The 19,258-nt window shown below is 43.0% G+C and overlaps 1 protein-coding gene across 1 annotated transcript in view; it reads left to right on the top strand.

Moving 5' to 3' along the window:
* The window catches only part of NR6A1 (nuclear receptor subfamily 6 group A member 1), a 29,623-nt gene extending 12,721 nt beyond the window's left edge, over positions 1 to 16,902 (top strand). Inside the window, exons 5-10 of the mRNA XM_029912759.1 lie at positions 3,416 to 3,573; positions 4,538 to 4,762; positions 5,488 to 5,742; positions 12,586 to 12,707; positions 15,500 to 15,652; positions 16,725 to 16,902. Coding sequence (XP_029768619.1) covers positions 3,416 to 3,573; positions 4,538 to 4,762; positions 5,488 to 5,742; positions 12,586 to 12,707; positions 15,500 to 15,652; positions 16,725 to 16,813 — 1,002 coding nt within the window. The 3' untranslated portion in view covers positions 16,814 to 16,902. The remainder of the gene's footprint in view (positions 1 to 3,415; positions 3,574 to 4,537; positions 4,763 to 5,487; positions 5,743 to 12,585; positions 12,708 to 15,499; positions 15,653 to 16,724) is intronic.
* Positions 16,903 to 19,258: the final 2,356 nt, after the last annotated feature.

The following is a 19,258-nucleotide window of genomic DNA, read 5'->3' as shown; positions in this document are numbered from 1 at the left end:
GCCATTGATGCATTAGGGACAACCACAACCCCATTTGACCCATCCTTTTGGCCATGCTGGGGGCCATGGGACCAGTACCATCTCACAGAGTCAGTCTGGTTTCCTGGAGAGTCACCCCTTCCCTCCCCTTCGAGGGGACATCTGGAGCTGCCCCCAGATTCTACTGAGGAATAGAAGTACACACTGGATCCAGCAGTTCTACAAAATCAGATGAGATTGCCGTCTTCATGGCCAAATGAGGTAGTGACTTCAATGTCTCCAGCCTCCTCCAATGGCTATAAGCATTTCCAGAAACTCCTTTGTAAAATTGCAGGGGAGCTGCAGATTCCTCTTGAGGAGGTTCAGGAGCCTTAACACAAGCTCCTCCACAAGCTCCAACACAAGCATCCTTCAGTCCTCTGGCTCCAGTAGAATAGTGCTCCTCGTTAATAAAACTATCCTGGAGCCAGCTAGGCGGGGTCTGGCAAACCCCAGCGACCTGCACCTCCATGCCCAAGAGGGCAGAGAAATGGTACTGTGTCCCAGCCAAGGTGATGGAATTTCTGTTCTTTCATTCTACTCCTAATTTTTGGGGGTCCAAATGGCTGTAGAGAGTTCTAGGCAGTAACACCCTCAATCTACCCTGATTGATAAACAGGGCAAGCATCTCCGCTTATTGGGAAGGGGAAAGTATTTTCTTCTCCTAGCCTCCAGTTCAGAATAGCCAGCTACCAAGCACTGTTGGCCAAGTATGACTTCCTGGACTATTCAAAACTCCGACTCCATTGACAGAGCTTGTCTCCAGGCTCTCACAGAGGAAAGCAAAATGGCTGCCAGGACCGCTCTTCAATCAGCAGTAGCCTCTGCACCAGACAGGACAGTCATTATCAATACATCCCTGTTGGGTTGGAGAGTCCACGTGGACAACCGTACAGAACAAGGCATCTGGACATCTCGAGAGTCCGGATGCACATCAATGTTCTAGAGCTACAAGCAGTTCGAAGGGCTTGCGAAACCTTTCCCCCATTTGTTCAAGGTCACCATGCGCTCACAGTGTCAGACAACATCACAACCGGCTTTTACATCAACAAACAAGGAGCAAGCTTCACCTGCTCCCTCCCCCCTGCCATGTGCAGAAGTGGTCAGTCTGTGGAACTGGTGCATTGGCAATCAGATTACCCTGTCAGTGTCTACCTCCCAGGAAACCAGAATGTGCTAGTGGACTCTCTCAGCGACAATTTGCAGTTGATCACAAGTGGGAGCTTCGTGACTCTGTGGTAAACAATATTTTTGCTCTAAAGGGGATCCCACCAGGGACCTGTTCCTCCCCAACAAACTAGAAAGTGCAACATATACTGTTCTAGCGGAGCCCTGGGTTGCTACTCATAGGGCAACACTCTACTCCTTCCCTAGTCAGATGATCTGAACTATGCCTTCCCTCCACCACCACTCCTTTGCCTCAAGTTTTGCACAAGGTTTGGCATGAAAGGGCATGAGTTAATCTCATTGCCCTCAACTGGCTCAGATGGTTTTGGTTCCTACCCATGTCATTTTGGGCACCGATCACATTCCTACACGTCCTAGTCTCCTGACTCAGGGGCATGGCGATATCAGGCATTCCAGCCAATGGCTGCTTCATCTCAGAGCCTCGTTTTTGTTTGGGCATCGTCCTTAGAGCAATCATGTTCTGAAGCTGTGCAGAATGTCTTTTCTCATAGGAAGGATTCCACTAGAAAATGTTACCTAGTCAAGGGGAAGCGTTTATCTGGGCGCATCAGGCCTATTTCTCCAGAAGCCACAGATATTCCGTTCATTCTGGACTATATGTTTTCCTTGAAGACAGCAGGTTTGCCTGTCAATTCGTTATGGGTCTGCTTGTCAGCAGTCAGTGTATACCATCTGCCTTCACGGGGCTACTTGATCTTTGCACACCATCTAGGCCTTTCCAGAATCTGCTAGTCAATCAGAACCTTTCTGCCTATTTAAGAAAAAAAGGCCTACTGCTCAATGGGCTTGAACCTTGTTCTCTAAACTAAGCCTCCTTTTGAACTATTAGCTTCTTGCTCCGTGTCTGTCCTATTCATGAAGGTTGCATTCCTCGTAGCTATCACCTCAGCCGGGAGGATTGATGAGCTTGGGGTATTGATGGCAGGTCCTCCTTATTCTGTATTTCATAAGAACAGAGTTTCATTATGTCTACACCCTAAATTCATTCTCAGAGTAGTCTCTGCATTTCACCTGAACCAGTGTATCTACTTACGTGTGGTGTTCTCAAAATCTCGCGCATCCTCAGAAGAAAGACAGCATTCCCTTCACATTCAGCGAGCCTTAGCTTTTTACCTGCAGAGCAGGGAAACAATCAAGAAATCCCATAGCAGAAAGGGTCAGGGGTCAGGCTATATCCTCTCAAAGAATCTCAAAATGGATCTCTGGCTGTATTTTGCTCTAGCAGCTGTTTAATCTTCCCCTCATGGGGTAAGAGCACAAGCAACATCTATGGTGTCACTTCAAGAGGTGCCTCTATTTAATATTTGGAAAGCAGCTACATGGAGCTCAGTCCACACATTTGCTTGACACTGTCTCTTGGTGCAGAACTCCTTTGCTGATTGAATCTTTTGGAACAGCAGTCCTTCATTTGGCTCTGCCATCTATGACCTAGCACTCTTCTCCTATTTGAGTACTGCTGGTCAATCGCCCACAATGGAATGCACATAGGGACCAGCACTTGAAGAAAAGAGAGTTACTTACCTTATAGTAACTGGAGCTTCTTCGAGATGTGTGGTCCCTATCTCTATTCCACTACCTGCCCTCCTTCCCCTCTGCTTCGGATCTTCTCTGATTTGCAGTGGAGAAGAAAAAGGTGGTTGGTCTGGAGAGGTGGTTGGTCTGCCCTGCACTTTATCTCCTCTGTCAGAGGCATGAGGTGAGCTGGGGCACATGTGTGAACCAATGGACGCTGCTTTCTAAATTCTCCAGTTCCTGGCACGTGGAGCACATGCATACTCCATGGAATACAGATAGGGACCACACATCTCAAAGAACTCCAGTTACTATAAGGTCAGTAACTTTCTCTTTCTGCCTTAAGCTCTCATTCTGGCCTCATTTATACCATCTTCCTCCTCTAAGTAGAACCACATTGACTTCACTTGGCTTGTACTGTTATGACTCTGGGCAGTCAGATAATTCTGTAATCCTTATTTAAAAACAAATCTCTCATTAGTAAAAAGTAGGAAAAACAATAAGAAAAGCATGGAAGTATATTTGAATGTTCCTCCCATATAAAAGACCCCTCTCAAAAAATTCTAGGTTTTAGTAATTTTTCCATGCTAAAGTAGCAGTATATGTCGCTCCAGTGGTATGTGCAACTCAGTCTTGCTTAGTTATGTACTTGGCTGGAATAAGTTTATCACTAAATGTAATAATTTTTACCCAAAAGATATCAGAGGAGGAGATTGAAAGAATTATGTCTGGACAAGAATTTGAGGGGGAGGCAAACATCTCTTGGAGTAACAATGGAGACAGTGACCATAGTTCTCCTGGGAATGGAGTTTCTGAGAGCAACCAGCCATCACCTGTTTCTACTCCGTCTTCAAGGTGGGAGTTTCCATTGAAAGAGTTTCAGATGAATGTAACTCTGCCTGTATTTCCCTGAGGGCTACATTTTGGGCCAAAAGTGAAAATAAGCATTTTGCTTGTGTAACTCAAACACATCTTGCAAATGCTGACCTCTTCGTGAACATATTTTAGCTAGAGACATATACACTGTGTTAGATCAATCCAGTGTGATCGGAGAGTAAAATTCTCATGAAAGAATGGCAAAGGAATGTTGGGTTAAAGGTCTTACCTTTTAAAGCAGATATCTTAATCTGTTTTAATACCACTTCAGATTATGAAAATCTGAACATTTTATACACATAATTTACCTTTTCCCTAGTAATGGTGTCTGCTCACTTTCTTCCATTTTATTTTGTTTGTATATTGAAAATGAGCTAGTCAACATATTTGATTTTCTAATTACTTTATAGTTTGTGTTACTCTTAGGTTTGTGTCCCCTAGCACAGTGTTTGAGTATTTGGGTTGCAAACACTGGAAAGAATGTTTAAATATCAAACCAATGCCCCCCCCCATGCGCACACACACTTCCATTATCAGTTGTTTTAAAAATGTAAATGAAAATATTTTTATTCATAAGTTTTGTAAACCTTTTTATTCACAAACCTAAATTCTGGGCCTCTCAGTAAGTAGAGATGGAAATGCTTAGCGTAAACCTTGGCTATGTGATTTAGTCTAAGAATGCTTTCGAAGCAGCAGCGTTTCTAGAAAGTCACATTAAATGGAACTAGCATGGAGGTCAGGCTGGACCTGATGCAAGTATGGAGCAGCTGGTCTGCATGCTCTTGATTGCTTTCACCACAGAATTTAACCAGAAGGGATTTTTCATCCCTTTTCTTTTCTATGAAGCATTCTTATTTCCATCTGTCCCTGAGCTGGATGAAAGATTGTAATGAATTAGATGGAGTTTGTCCAGTCTATTAAATAGATCTTTCCTTTTCAGTAGGTCTGTGGAGCTGAATGGATTCACTGCACTCAGGGATCAATATATTGGGACTCCAGTGTCCACGCACTATCAGTACCTACCGCACCTTTTTAACTACTCTGCTCACTCGGCTCTGATGCCCCCACAGACCCGAAGCTTAGATCCCCAGTCACATAGTCTTATCAATCAGCTAGTGTCAGCTGAGGCCCTGGAACCACTCGGCACTCCAATGCTTATTGAAGATGGGTAAGTGCACGTGATCTGGTGGAGTGAGGCTGCCCTGAGCCACTCCATTGTAATGCCGATACTGTGTGTACTGTCTCTGCACATGCACAGCATGTGGAACCTGTGTAAATTCGGGTTATTGGGGGAATACCTTTTGAGTATTTAAATTCATAACAACATTGTATTTACAGATCTCTTAATTTTGCATGTGTATAGGTAATTAAATAAACTATGCCTGATTCTGAAGCCAGTAGCCAAAGAATGTCACCCAAGGGCTAGAGCTGAGACTGTGATGCTAATGTCTGACGGCTGAGAGGATCTATTTCACAAGTGAAATCACTTTTCTGGTTTTTGCATAATATTTTGCACATCTGTGGAGTACAACATCCGCTTTCCTTGTAACTGGGAAGCAGCAGCAGCTTGTTAAGCTGTCTGGTGTCCTGGACTGCAGGAGGCTTCCTGAGAGCAGAGCTGCTGGTAGAATGAGAAGATTGCTAGTTAGGTTCAGTCAGCATCTTCAGGGATGGCATTCGTCTCCGGGGAGAAACACAGGTGCAGGGATGGGACCTTTCATCGCCTGCTGTCTGCGGGCTCAGGAGCAGAAAAGCCAGCAGTCCGTCTCTGTTCTCACCACTGGGTGACACTGTGGTCACCAGGAATCAAGACACACACAAATTTTATCTGGTTATTCTGGTGCCTTGTGTTCCAAAGTTTTTAATCCGTTTTTATGTTAACTGTGCCTGCAGGTATAAAGTGACTCAGGCAGAGCTGTTTGCGTTGCTGTGTCGTCTGGCAGATGAGTTGCTTTTCAGGCAGATTGCTTGGATAAAGAAGCTGCCATTCTTCTGTGAACTGTCAATCAAGGACTATACTTGCCTGCTAAGTTCCACATGGCAGGAGCTGATTCTGCTGTCCTCACTAACCGTTTACAGTAAACAGATCTTTGGTGACCTTGCTGATGTAACCTCCAAGTACTCTCCCTCTGACGATGAGCTGCACAGGTGAGGTGGTGGGTTAAATCTTCTGGGGCTGTAGCAGTATCTAGTAATGGGGGGACGGGGTCTGTTCCTGGCTCTGCCACTGACTGTTCATCCATGGACAAGTCTCTCACTTTCCCTCTTGGTATGAAGGGATTATAGTCTCCACCCTTGTAAAGCACTCTGAAATCTTTTATATGTACGTGTAGGGATCATTGCTCAAGAGAAGATAAAACATTTTTGGTGGAGAGCATGTGGGCAAAAGGGAGGTATCTTCCCTTTCTACCCATCTCAAAATCCCTGTGTGGGGTTGGTTGTGTGGAACACCCTCTGGATCTTGTCAATTAGCTGCCAAAGGGTTGCCTAGGGAGTGATGCCTGCCACTCCCAAGGAGTAGGGTGCATCCCTTTGTTCTGCCTGCAGCGCTAGCCCCTATGCTGTCCTTAGCCCCCTCCATCCCGTGAAAGCTATTTAGATATTTGAAACCTTCTAAAGTCTGTTTGGGGAGGTGGGAGATTACTCAAAACTGTAATAGAAATAGACTCCCTCTGGAAAACCTTGTGCATAGGTTGGCCTCTCGGTGTGCTCCATTCAGACTGGCTTGCTGAGGGATGTCATTTCAGCTCTGATCTCAAGGGTGACCGGCATAAATGGGAGCTTGAAATCGAAAGTCAGTTACATTGCAACAGTTAAATCCCACAAAGCCTTAGTTGGTGTGAAGAATTATGAATGGGGAGATAGATCTTGTGTTAAAGGGCCCGTTTGAGATTCATAGCATAGGCTTGGGTTTCAGAGGTGCTGAGCCCCCACAGTTCTCATTGATTTCAACTGGAGATATGGAGTCTCGGCACTTCTGAAAAGCAGCCCCCAGATCTGTGAAATATGCCTTATCTGCATTCCTAGCACACACGATGCTCTTTGGAGCTTACAACCTACCAGCACCACTTATGCTGTTTGTTTACACTTCATTTCACTTTGGGACTGTGAAATTAAACTAGTCCATTTCACTTTCAGTTTTGAGTGCCCAAAGTATCTCACATTAGGCACCCGAAAGCCCAAGTCACTAGACTAGACGTTTTTCATAGTTTTTCCTCAAAACTCAAAATTTCAATCAGCTTTGCCATCACTTTTGAAAATCATGGCCCATGCTCTTGCCACATGGTTGTTATGTTTGGATTTCCCGGTATGCAGGGATATGTTCAAAAATCTCTTCATTTAAAAAAATACAATTCTATTTAAATGAGGATTTATACCTCTCGCAAGCCTCCTATTTTTATTTGTATAAAACATAAGGGTCGGGTTTAAACTTGTCTCTCCCTGTAAGACGACTCATCTAGAGTTAGTCTACACAGAACTTCTGTGCTAATTTACTTACATCAGTGCTCAAACTGTGTAGACGAGGCCTTAAATAATTCTCAATTTGAAATATCCTTTTGAAACCCAAGATAGGAGAAAGGGCAGGTCCTGTGAGATTTATCAGAGTGAGAGATCCCATGACTTCAGTTTACTTTTGTCATTGAAATGGTTGGTTTCATTTTCTTCACATCCGTCTGAGCATATATAGTTCACAGAAGTTTGCCCCTGACTGTTCTGATGGAATATGGCAGATTTCTTAAGCATTCTTCTGAAACTCTCTAAAATGCTTCAGTGCATTATTTCAAATAGATTGCTTTTTATTAATTGTTTCCTCAGGGTTGATATTAAGACCCGATGAAATTAAAGAGCAGTGAACTTCAAACAAAAATTTGGGGTAAAATGATCCATTTTTAGATGTTTTAACCCAATCAGCCAACAAAAGCTTGCTCCTGTGGCCTTGCCAGACGCACTGTAGCACGTGCAGAACCTGTGCTGTGCGGGTGAGGAAAAGGGGCACAAATTAGGAGTAATCCCTGCACGTAGCCCAAAAAAGAATACATGGCCCAAGACTGAGCAGCTGTACCCTCTAGTTCTAGCTTCACCAGTGTCGTTCCTTTTAACGACTGAAGATCTCCCTCGCACAAGACAGAGTTTTCCCAGCATTCTGAAGAAAAGCCGAGTGTGATAACCTAGTGTCAAGGCCAGTTTTCCCATAGAAATTCTTCCTTTCTTCACCCTAGGATTGAGAGGAGAGCCCCTTTATGTGAGCAATTACTCAGGCTCAAAGAAATACTATATAAATATTGTAAATAACCACAAGATACAAAATGACAAAAGCTTGTTCGCAAAGCTTCCCAGTTAGAAGCAGAATGAAGAACTTGATCACACAGCTAGTGACCTTGTTTCCACAATATTACGTTATTAATTGCTATTTCATTGTTTTTGATTACATAAATTTAATGATGTTGCAACTTAGCTGACACTGCGGAGGAAACAGCACTATCTGATGCTCCAAGTGATGACCTGCCTTAATTCATCATCATGGTCAGTTTTCTTTCTTCTGTAGTCCAAGTCCCAGACGGATTCTTGTTTGGATAGCAGAGAGACTGACAGCCTTGTGACAGAACATTTGCAGGATTTACTTAACTGGCTGCCCAGCCTCCCTGTTAATATTTGACCTCCTCTGGCTCTGCCCTTGCTGGAGCTGGTCGTTGTGCCATGGTAATTATAGGATGGTAAATCTCGAGTGTCATTTTATAAATAATCCGTGATCTAATAGAGACATTCACAGTGCAATGAGTACAGCTTCAATGAGGAGTCTCTCTGCGAGAGCCAAGCACTTACTCCTGTGCGCAGGTTTGCTTATGCTCAAGCTCTCCCTCTCAAGGCCCCAAAAGTTGACATGTGTGTAAAATATGAGGCAGACCCGAAATGAAAGAGAGATAATAAAGGAGTCTTCTTAACCCTTCCGACACTGGCAATTTCTAGCCTGCCAGCCTCAGGGATGCTTTAGAGAAGATCTGTGTATTTATCCAAGGGGTTAAAATAATAGATGTGTTTTGACAGTGGAATGGTTCCTTTAACCTCAGTTACTGATTCAGCATTTAAAGTATCACTAATTGATGTTAGCAAAAAAGTGGAAATGTAGCTTTACCAGGCCATTTGGGAGGAAGGAAGAATGTTGTGTGTGGTGCACAGCTGGGGGCCCATTCAGTCATGCAGTCCTCTTATTTCAGAGCATTTTATTTATAGCTTAAATATCCGTGTATAGCAGGGCAGTAGTAATAATACGAAGCTGTTGTATTAGAGTGAAAGTCTTAGCAGCACTCTCCCATGTGCTCCTGCGAGTGCACTCCTGTCGTCCTATCTTCTGTGGGAGCCAAGTGTCCCTGGCTGGCACCTCCATGGCTCATTAACAACTGGTGAGCAAAAAAGAAGCTCTAGGTTTACTAAAGATGTTTTCTCTCCCCCAAAACCACGACTTGCCTTTTCATTTTTTGTTTAATATTAAATCAAATGTATGGTGTTTCTTCCTCTAATCAACCTCTGCCTGGACTCTGGGATTTCACAAGTTTGATAGTAAGCTGGATTGCTGCACCAGCCACTGGCCAGCTCAGCGCTGCCGTAATGAGCATGTACTGCTCCAAGTTAATGTTGGCTTTGTAATGGTCATTTGTCAACCAGCTTTCTTTCTGTGGTACAAACACAGAGTTTATTGCATCTCCAGCAAGTAACACCAGAGGCCATCTCTTCTGAAGCAGTCACCGATGTCTTTGCTTTTAAGACCACTCTTTGTTGAAACATAGATCTGCATGATCCCCTCATATAAAAGCATGATGTAACCCCAGTGAGTTCACTGGGATGATCTGGGTGTAACAGAGGGTTTTGTTTGGCTCTTTTCATGGTAGAGCAGCTCACCGTAATGATTCTCCAATATTCAGGAATGGCTGTTGCAGTCTGGGATTCAGGTTGTCTGTTAGTCAACTTAAAACAATGTGCTGACCTAAGATACCCTGGCACTTAGAAGGTTGTAGTTTATTTCTGTTCCTGGTCATAACCCTGACTGCCAGTATCTAAGTAGATGAAAAATGAATAAATATGATCAACTTTTTCATGTTTTAATTCTGGTTTAAACTGCTGGCAAAATGGTCTGTTTTCTAGATCTAATGTTTAAATCTCTGGAGTCTAGTAAAAATGCAAATAAAATGCATGGCAGCTTGAACTTTTTACTGTTACTCCTGATAATACATAGCCAGGAATTAGACTGGTGTAAAAGCTGAGAGGCAGACTGTGTGTGGAGGAGTCAGTGCTCCAGAAGGAATAGGGCTGTGCAAAACAGAACAGCTTTGTTTGAAAAAGGGAGGAATGTATGCACAGAAAACCAAGCCATTTCTACTGCAAGCATGAGAGAAGAGCTCTCCTGGATTTATGGAAGTGACGAGTGGTTGGTAAAAATGTGCATTCTCAAAAAACAATTAGACCCAGCAGAGGATTGTGAGTGGTCTCTGTGCTCATTAACTTCTTGAGCTTTGCAATCTTGCACCTGCAGGATTTTTAATGTCAAGTTGAGAGCAAGAAAATTGTACAACTTTAGATTAGCCGACAGGGCTTTCATCACTTACAATATTACTTCCCTGAAGAACTGACCTAAAGTTCAGACAGCTTGTTTTCTCTTCTCTGAGGCCAAACTCCACCATGCATTTTACAAATAACTTTGAAGTAAACAAATACACGTGCCAAAATAAGATGATATTCAGTGAAAGGGGTTTTATTTTTGTTCTGTTTTTGTTCAGAGACGGCTTTCTGGCTATGCTCTGATTGTGTACTGTATAATGCCAGAACACACAGCTGAAGCTTTCCTGAACACGTCTGTCTCACTGCTGAAGATTTATGCAATGTCCTATTTCTTCCAAACTAGCCTTTATTGCTTTAAACCACATGTAGCAGGAATGGCTACTGGCCATTTGCACAAATAGAACACTCTGAAATATGCACTTTGTACCTTCAGAGTCTCACAAATGTCACTTATGCCATCTTTTTGTCTACTGTCCTGTGATCCAATGACATGCAAGCAGGGGTCCTCTCAGACTCCTCCGGCAGAAATCTAGGATTCCCTACAGGACTAGGACTCTTCACTACAGAGTTTCCATTGAGCTCATTCCCATAGCTCTTAAGAGACTGCAGTCACTGGACTGTTGTGAGCCCTTCCCAACCTACTATTACATGTCCCTCCCCATTAGCGAGTTCTTTGGGCAAGTGTCCGAGCTCAGAGAGAGAGCTGCAGCTTGTTGTAAGCAAGCTACCCGTACTGTCTGTGTTCGTTTTCTTGGAAAGAGTTCAGCTCCTCCTCCTGACTCTAAAGTTGCTTGGACGTTCTGTCTCTCATGCATCAGACTCCCACGTTTGCATGTAATCTCCTGCTCACCTGCTAGTTTAGAGCTCACATCTGAAGCTTTGCTCATCAGCACATATCCATGTGCCTTCCATGTGCAGTTTCATTCTGACATGGTGGGGTATAGCCATGCTGATGGAAGTGGGGGAGGAAACCTATGTCCAAATGGGACAAACAGATCACTTTTCTATCACCTGTAGTCGTGACATGACCACATTGTGTGACTGGTGAAAATCTCAGGTGAGATGTTCTAACCCCCTGTTCCTATAGCACTGCCTGGCTAGGAGAAAAGTTCAAGCTGGGGAGGGCTCATGGCAGCTAAAAGAGGGCTGGAGCTGAGAGAGAGAACTGGGGAAGTGCTGGGACGGTGAGTGGAGGAGGATGGTGTGATTTTTTTCCCTTCAGTATAAAGCCTTAAGAACGAGTGGCTGTGTTGAAGCAGGCAGAGTGCTGTGTAATGTGAGAAATGAGTGCCCTGGATCCAGCGTGAAGGCCTAGGGTGTCCAGGACCAACCATCAGGTACTTAGCACATACTGAACCTGGCAGGGCAAGCCTGATTTTGCTGAGTCTGTTCCAAGATGAGCAGCAGGACAGGAGGGACAGTCTCTTCATTCCAAATTTCTAGACTGATTTCTAAAGAAGAGCTTCTGAGAAAGATCAGCTGAAAAGAACCACTAAATCTTTAGAGGTTTTCCTGTTCCTGTTTTCAACCCTTCCTTTGCCCTGTAGCCTGCATTTTATGATGGACACCCTGTAATAGTGAATAACTATAATGTAGCTGGAAGTTGTATAGATTTCGCCAAACTTCCTAGATGGACCTGCACAGCTGATGGGTCATAAAATATAGTGTAACTATTACTGAGTGTATAATAATACTTTGCACAACCCTAGAGCTTTCTGTGTAAGGATCATCCCATTTCACAAACCAGTGAATTAAGCCTCACAACAAGCCTGTGAGGTGGGGAAATAACATCTTCATTTAAATATGGGGAAATTGAGAGAGAGAGAGAGAGAGAGAGAGAGAGAGGATTAGTAACTTGTCCAGGACCATACAAGAAATCATTGGCAGAGCCAGGAACTTCTAATACTTGTTTCTCCCAGTCATAGCAGCCTAATACCATGACCATGCATCACGTGCACACAAGCAGCTATGCCAATATACACCCATGTGCACCCGTGAAATCCCCATTTTCCTTAAAGGTCTGATGTAACTGGCAAATATGATGTTCTGAATCACCTTGTTACCAGTTTTGCTTCTCGTGAATGGTGCCAACAGACCTGAAGCATCTGGGTCTCTGAATTATAATGCAAGGCATTAAGGTCTTTTCATAGAATATCAGGGTTGGAAGGGACCTCAGGAGGTCATCTAGTCCAACGCGCTGCTCAAAGCAGGACCCATCCCCAGACAGATTTTTACCCCAGTTCCCTAAATGGCCCCCTCAAGGATTGAACTCACAACCCTGGGGTTAGCAGGCAATGCTCAAACCACTGAGCTATCCCTTTCCCCATTTAAACACCATGGAGTTTTAGTAAGTCACTAAGCTCCCTACTGTTTAATTGCAAAGGGCCTCTCCTCTTTGAGTACCCTGTTGTGTGCATCTGTCTCCCTTTCCTTCAGATTCAGTGAAGAGGGAATGGAGGTGATGGAACGGCTGATCTACCTCTACCGCAAATTTAACCAATTGAAGGTCAGCAATGAGGAGTATGCATGTATGAAAGCCATTAACTTCCTCAATCAAGGTGAGTGGCGGAAGAAGGGGATTAGTCCCACTGGAGTAAATGGCTAGTCAATAAGCTTGTCAATCTTTGCTTCCTTTGGATGATGGGGAGAGAGAGAAGGGGTCCTAAATCCAAACTGAAATAGACGCCTGAGTATTAAAAGGTTTTGTTTTTGCCATTGTGCAGTTACAGCCATATGCAGTGTGTGCTATTTCAGACACCTAAATGAAGCAATTGTAGAGGAAGTGAAAGGATTCACTTTGCTAAATCAATTTTTAATGCCTTTAATCGTAGACACCAAGGACAGTATGTGCGTCACTTTAAATACGTACCTACTTTACCAGCAGCAGAATAAGAACAGAGCAGAGTGACTGATGAAATCTTTCTAGATAAGGCCTGAATGACTGATTACCTACCAGCTGTTGTGGCAAACTTCTCACCATGCACAAGTGCATGTCATCTGAAAATACTGCTGCTCATGGTGGAAGGGTCTAGGCCAGTGACACTCAGACCTCAGTGGTTCAGGAGCCAAATTAACGATCAACATTACCCGAAAGAGCCACAGTCGTGTGAATTCACTCTGTGTGTGTAATTTAATTTTATTCTCCCAGCAAAATGACTGACCAAGTATCATTTTATCAATTACAATTGGCTAATAACATAGTAAAAGCATCCGGATTGGTTAATAACTTAGATGGGGTAATAATTAAATCACACAGTGTTTTAATATCATGTGCTGCAAAGAGCCGCAGGAGATGCATTAAAGAGCCGCTTGCCAGCCTCAGTCTGGGTATCACTGCTCTAGGCGTTTTCTGACAGGCAGCAATCAAGACAACCAATTTGCATCACTTTTTTCCAATTTAAGCTGTTAAATAAATAAATGGAGATATCCTATCTCCTAGAACTGGAAGGGACCTTGAAAGGTTATCGAGTCCAGCCCTCTGCCTTCACTAGCAGGACCAAGTACTAATTTTGCCCCAGATCTTTAAGTGGCCCCCTCAAGGATTGAACTCACAACACTGGGTTTAGCAGGCCAATGCTCAAACCACTGAGCTATCCCTCCCCCTGTTAGCTTTGTAAACCTTTGTGCGCTAAATGTTGGCTAACCTCACTGGCATTGTTTCCTGGATTCTTCATCAGGGTGTTTCCCTTCACCTAATACCTTTATCTGACATTTTTTAAGAAAGTGAGAACATGCATTTTGTCCTTTAATATGGTGCCTAATGCAGTAATATTTTCAGGTAATGAATGCTGCCTAATACGGGACTGACTCCGTTTGTGGTCAAGCACAGCATTTTAGAGCTGTCAGTCAATTCTGTTATGAGACTCCTAACACTTCAAAATTCATGAAGTCAGCATAGAAATAACATGCAAATTGATTCGGCAATGGTAGTCCAGGGCGGGAAGTTACTCGTCTTTTCTCTGAGTCTCTACCATGCTGAAAGGATTTGGAAGGTTCACTTTCTTCAGTAACACTTGTGTATGGGTCACTCCAGTCTAACACCGTGGTGTGATTCTCATGTCAGTACTAGTGTGTATGATGTTACTGCACATCTATGACGCATGTTACCACTGTTTTCTGTATTGCTTGTGCATAAATGAAAAAAGCTATTGAATGGCACTAGTCTAATAGGTGAGTTTCAAAAGCAGTTCAATAAACAAGTACCACTGGGAGTTTTCTGTACCACAGGGAAATGTTCTACTTTGCAAGGATATGCTGAAATCTCCCTCCTCCCCCTGGTTATACCAAGTGTTTTGTGCTGACACTTCAGTGTGCGCCCCGGCACAGATTCCGGTTTGCTTCCCTGGACAGTTTCCTGACACTGGATGATAGACTTCTTTAGCTGTCTCCATTGTTTTCCAAAATGTATTTTCATTAACTTCCTGTCTTCTTTTATTTTTAGTTGTAGTTTGCAATTTTTTTATGTGGAATACCTGAAAATTATTTTTAAAGGTCAGCTTTTGGACAGCAAATAAATGCTCCTTCCCTTGTATAGTATTTCTGAAGAACAATACTGAGCCTCAGAAGAGTTGCATATTTTGCCTGTTCTTAATTTATTGGATCCCCTCCCATGACATCAAGTAGTATCTAAATGTCATTGATCATGCTGAAATACATTCAAAGGGACTTTCTCAAATCATTTTGCTAGCATCGAAATATCTACTTTTTTCTTTGTGTACATTGCTAAACATTTGGAAAAGCTAAATTTTAAAATAAAAACTTGGCAAGTTTATAAAGCTCACATGGCGTAATTCCTAAACAGACGACACCCTGAATTACTGATCTGAACACTTCCCATAGAGCTGAGATGATGTAACTAGAATCAACATGCTTCTTTCTATGGAAAATATTATGTTGCTCCCCGTGTTAGGCCTGAAAGCCTTGACATATAGCTACTTTATAAAAAGAAAGTAGAGATTTAAGGTTGCTAGAGCTGTTATCTTCTGAAAGGTTCATGATCTCTGAGCATGAGCAACTTAGGACATTATATGTTCTCATCTGTGTCCCTTATGAAAGGAAGATCTTGTACCCTCACATCTAATCTGAAGTGTGTATATGTAGGAGATATTCATTACAGTATGTTCTGGAGGAGGAGGGTGAAATTTTAATCCTGTGGTGACTATAAACTTGAAGTCTCTGCTCAATAGCATTGTATAATTTAGGTAGATGTTGTTAGACTGAGTTTTATAAATGGATTTGTCCTTCCATTTTACAGTTGCTGACTCGAATAGTGATGAGGAAAAATATGACTCTGGTTTTGTTCTAGTATTACAGCTGTTCCCAGTCACTTCGTTTTTGTCTTTTCACTCAGACATTAGGGGCCTGGCTAATACATCCCAACTGGAGCAATTGAATAAACGGTATTGGTACGTGTGCCAGGATTTTACAGAATACAAGTACCCACATCAGCCAAACCGGTTTCCGGATCTAATGATGTGTTTGCCAGAGATACGATACATTGCAGGTAACTTTTTGATCTCTTCTCCCAGCTGGCCCCTGTGTGAATCATTAAATCTCCTTTAAAGGAGACTTTTTTCTTTTTATAATTAAACTCCTATCTACTTGGCTGGATAGCAGTGCCAGTGTGGGACCTGTTCTATTTGAGCCTTTCTCTACAGGATAAACCCCCCCCCCCCATCTTACCCAGTGTAATAAAGCTGGGTCTGTGTGGGACCTGTTCTATTTGAGCCTTGGAAGCCTGGCATCTGGTAAGAAGGCGTATTCTTTTTTCACAAATAGTGAGCTCTACTTAGTATCTTGATCGAAACCTCCTTAGGGTCTTAATTTCAGACCCAACTCTGAAGTGTCTTCTCTGCTGCAGAAATAACCCTGATCTGTAGATGGTAAAGGCCTCCCAGGGAGGAGCTTGCACTGAGTCTAGAGATGGCACTTGCATACCATGGTGAAGATCACAATATAAAAGCCTAGACAGGCTTGAACGAAGTCCCCAGATCTGAACTTCCCTGGAATTTGGGTTACTGAAATCTGCACGTGAATTTTCCATCTCAATGCATCATTAATTGGCTCTAGAGGAATTCTTCCAGGATCTTCATGAGAACATCAGACATTTTGTACCTAAATGTTAAGATAATGGACACAGGTTATTTGGGATGGGGAAGAAATGTTCTTCCCTAGGGCATGTTGATTTGGATTTGTGTGTTTCACCTTCCTCTGTCATACCAAGCAGAATTGTCCACTGGGACCAGTGGACACATCCCACACAATCTAGTCACTGTGATTGACAGGGGAGGTTGACAGAGGTGGGATGTAGTCTTTCCCATCTTCTATAAATATGCCCCCATTATGGGGAAATCATTTTCATCTGACTTCGCCAACGCACTTAGCTTCTGTTCCACTATATAACACATCCTGTTGTTTCCAAAAGAATATCAAATGTCTAATGTAGGAATTGGGTGATTTACTGTTTCTCTAAAGGTTCAAGGTGAAACCATCTCCAGTGTCACCAGCTTGTTGGAGATGAGCATTTCTGAAATCTGGCTCAGGAATGGCAGCTAATTCTGATTCTTTCTTAACAGGAAAAATGGTGAATGTTCCTCTGGAGCAGCTGCCCCTCCTTTTTAAAGCCGTTCTGCATTCCTGCAAGACAAGCGTGAGCAAAGAGTGAGCCTTCATTGCCCCGAACCCATGCCTTACTCTGGTGCTTCTGGTGGGGAACTGGCTCACGTGTGAAGAGAGAGGGGAGGGAAAACCATGATCAAGGCAGTAGGGAGCTGCTGAGACAGGGCGTCAGGTAGCCCTGTCATTGTAGCAAGAATCTTTTTTTGTTTGTTTTTTGTTTTTTAAACTCTTTTCCTATATATTTATTTCACGACAGAGTTGAATGTATGATCTTCAACACAGTGCACATGGTTCTGTATGAATGCAGCAGATGCATTCTCTTGCAGTTTACAGAATGTGAAGATGTTTAATGTTACAGTGTTTGTTAGGGTTAGTTCTTTTGTATTTGGGGGGCTGGGGGCCGATATGACTAAGACTACCTCAATGAGAAGAAGCTGTTCATGTACTGATCATTCCATGATTCATATCCAAAGTGTTTGCCTAGAGAGCAAACTGCCTCACTCCACTGGGAGAGCTGTTAGCATCCCAAATGCTGGAGCGCATTGGAGGAGTGTGGGCATTAGAGAAGTGCCAAGCTTCAAAAAAGATAAGTGGGGGAGAAGGTGTTACACCAAAACCAGAATTTGGGTACCCCCAGAATAGCCAGCCTGTTTATTGTTATAACCAATCTGTTCTCATTAAGTGTGGGTCTCCAGGGTGGCTAAGGGAATACTTGGAGGACACAGATACAGCCGTGGATAAATTATTGACACAAGCAGTGTTCCAAAACAAGGCACCTTTTATTGAACAATTTCTTGACACAGTAACAATCTAAACACAAATCCCTTATAACAAGTTAAAGAGCACCTCAAACCACATTGCCTTATAGCTTGAAACGATACTGAGTGGATGCTCCCTGCTTCAGATGGTCAGTCTGTCACAGATAGCTAACAGCCATTTTTAGATGTCCATTAGTTTTTACACGTATAAATCCCTTTCACAGTCAACACACATGCATACATCTGTATTAACCCCCCCACACACACACACACACACATATATGCAAACACTATACTATGCTATGCTATAACTATACCTGTTACTCTGTCTGACAAACTTACTCAGCTGACGGCACAGTATCTTTTCCTGTTTTCTTTCTCCCACTCCTCTGCTGCATCCTTCTCTTCTCCCACTGCTTACTGCTGCTTCTCCTTCGTCTCACCCTCACGTCTTTTGCGCCTTCCTCTGCCTTCTCTGCTCAGCTGCCTTCTCAACCTCTCAACTGTCAGCTGCTGCTGACTTTTATACCCTACTTTGCTAACGGTCACATGTCAGTCATTCCATTTGACCGTTATTTACCTCAGTGTTATGATCTGTCATTTGTTGTTTACCACCTTCTTTTTCCTGCCAATTCCTAGTGCTACGTGACCTGCAGCTGTCAGCCAGTGGTGGAGTGACTCTTGCTTATTCAAAATGGAAGCCAGGAATCTAGAGATTTCAAAATGGAGTTTCTCTGGAATCAGAGGGAGAAATGAAGTTTACTAGTTGACCAAAAAAAAAGTCTTCATCAGTTTTCAAATGAAGCTCTCATGGTGTAAATTGGGTCCCCCTGAAATTCTGTCACAAGAGAATTGCAGCATTCCAAGGCTGAGACAGGCCCCTAGCCCATATTCCCCTTCCCTGGGCAATGCAGAATTGTTCTCTCTCTCTCTCTCTCTCTCCAACTGATGCATGATTATTCCCTCACGACTCTCCTACCAAACTGGAATTGTCATTGTAATTAATAACAGGCTTTGAATGGGGTGGCAGAAATAAACCAGGCAGACTGCAAATCATTTAATTATTGGCTAAATGCTATCTCTTAGAATCACAAACTGGAAAAGCATTCTGAGAAGCCAGGGCAATATATGTTCTCCATGGCTAGATCTGGCCTAGTTTTTAAATTACTCCAGTGAAGAGGATTTCCTACTACAGTAGTTACAAGCAATTCACATCAGCGAACACTTCAAACCTAGCAGCTTCTATCCCTCCTGTGGATAAAATAAATATGACTTCTGAGAAGAGATTTCAGTATCCTCTGCTATTGGGTGTCTGTTGAACCTTGGAGAACATATGGGTATTAACCAAGTCCTGCATGTACCATTTTACTGCTTGGAGGGGAGTGTAGTAGGAAAACTTGGCTCTTAGTACAATTCATGTATATTACTTAGTTCTAAATCTCCCAGAATTTAGATGTTCCACCCAGTAACTTCAGTCACTTGCATTACATCAAAAATACTTTAATTGCTGCTGTTCAGCTGTTTGATTAACAACATGTATTACTGTCCATTAAGCCTCAGTGTCCTCCATGGCTTCCTGTATCCACATGATTGCTAGCTGGGGACGAGTTTCTTTCCCTGTTTCCATCATTCATATATTTATGAAATCTCACTCATTCTAACAGGCAGCCATGTTTCCTTTGCTGAATTTTCTGCTGGGACCCTTAGTTGTGAATCTGTTTTGAGTGGTTACA

The sequence above is a fragment of the Terrapene carolina genome, unplaced genomic scaffold, assembly GCF_002925995.2.
Source record: "Terrapene carolina triunguis isolate 2854851 unplaced genomic scaffold, T_m_triunguis-2.0 Scaffold238, whole genome shotgun sequence".
In the NCBI taxonomy this organism is placed as follows: Eukaryota; Metazoa; Chordata; order Testudines; family Emydidae; genus Terrapene; species Terrapene triunguis.
This window is presented reverse-complemented; position numbering and strand designations above follow the sequence as displayed.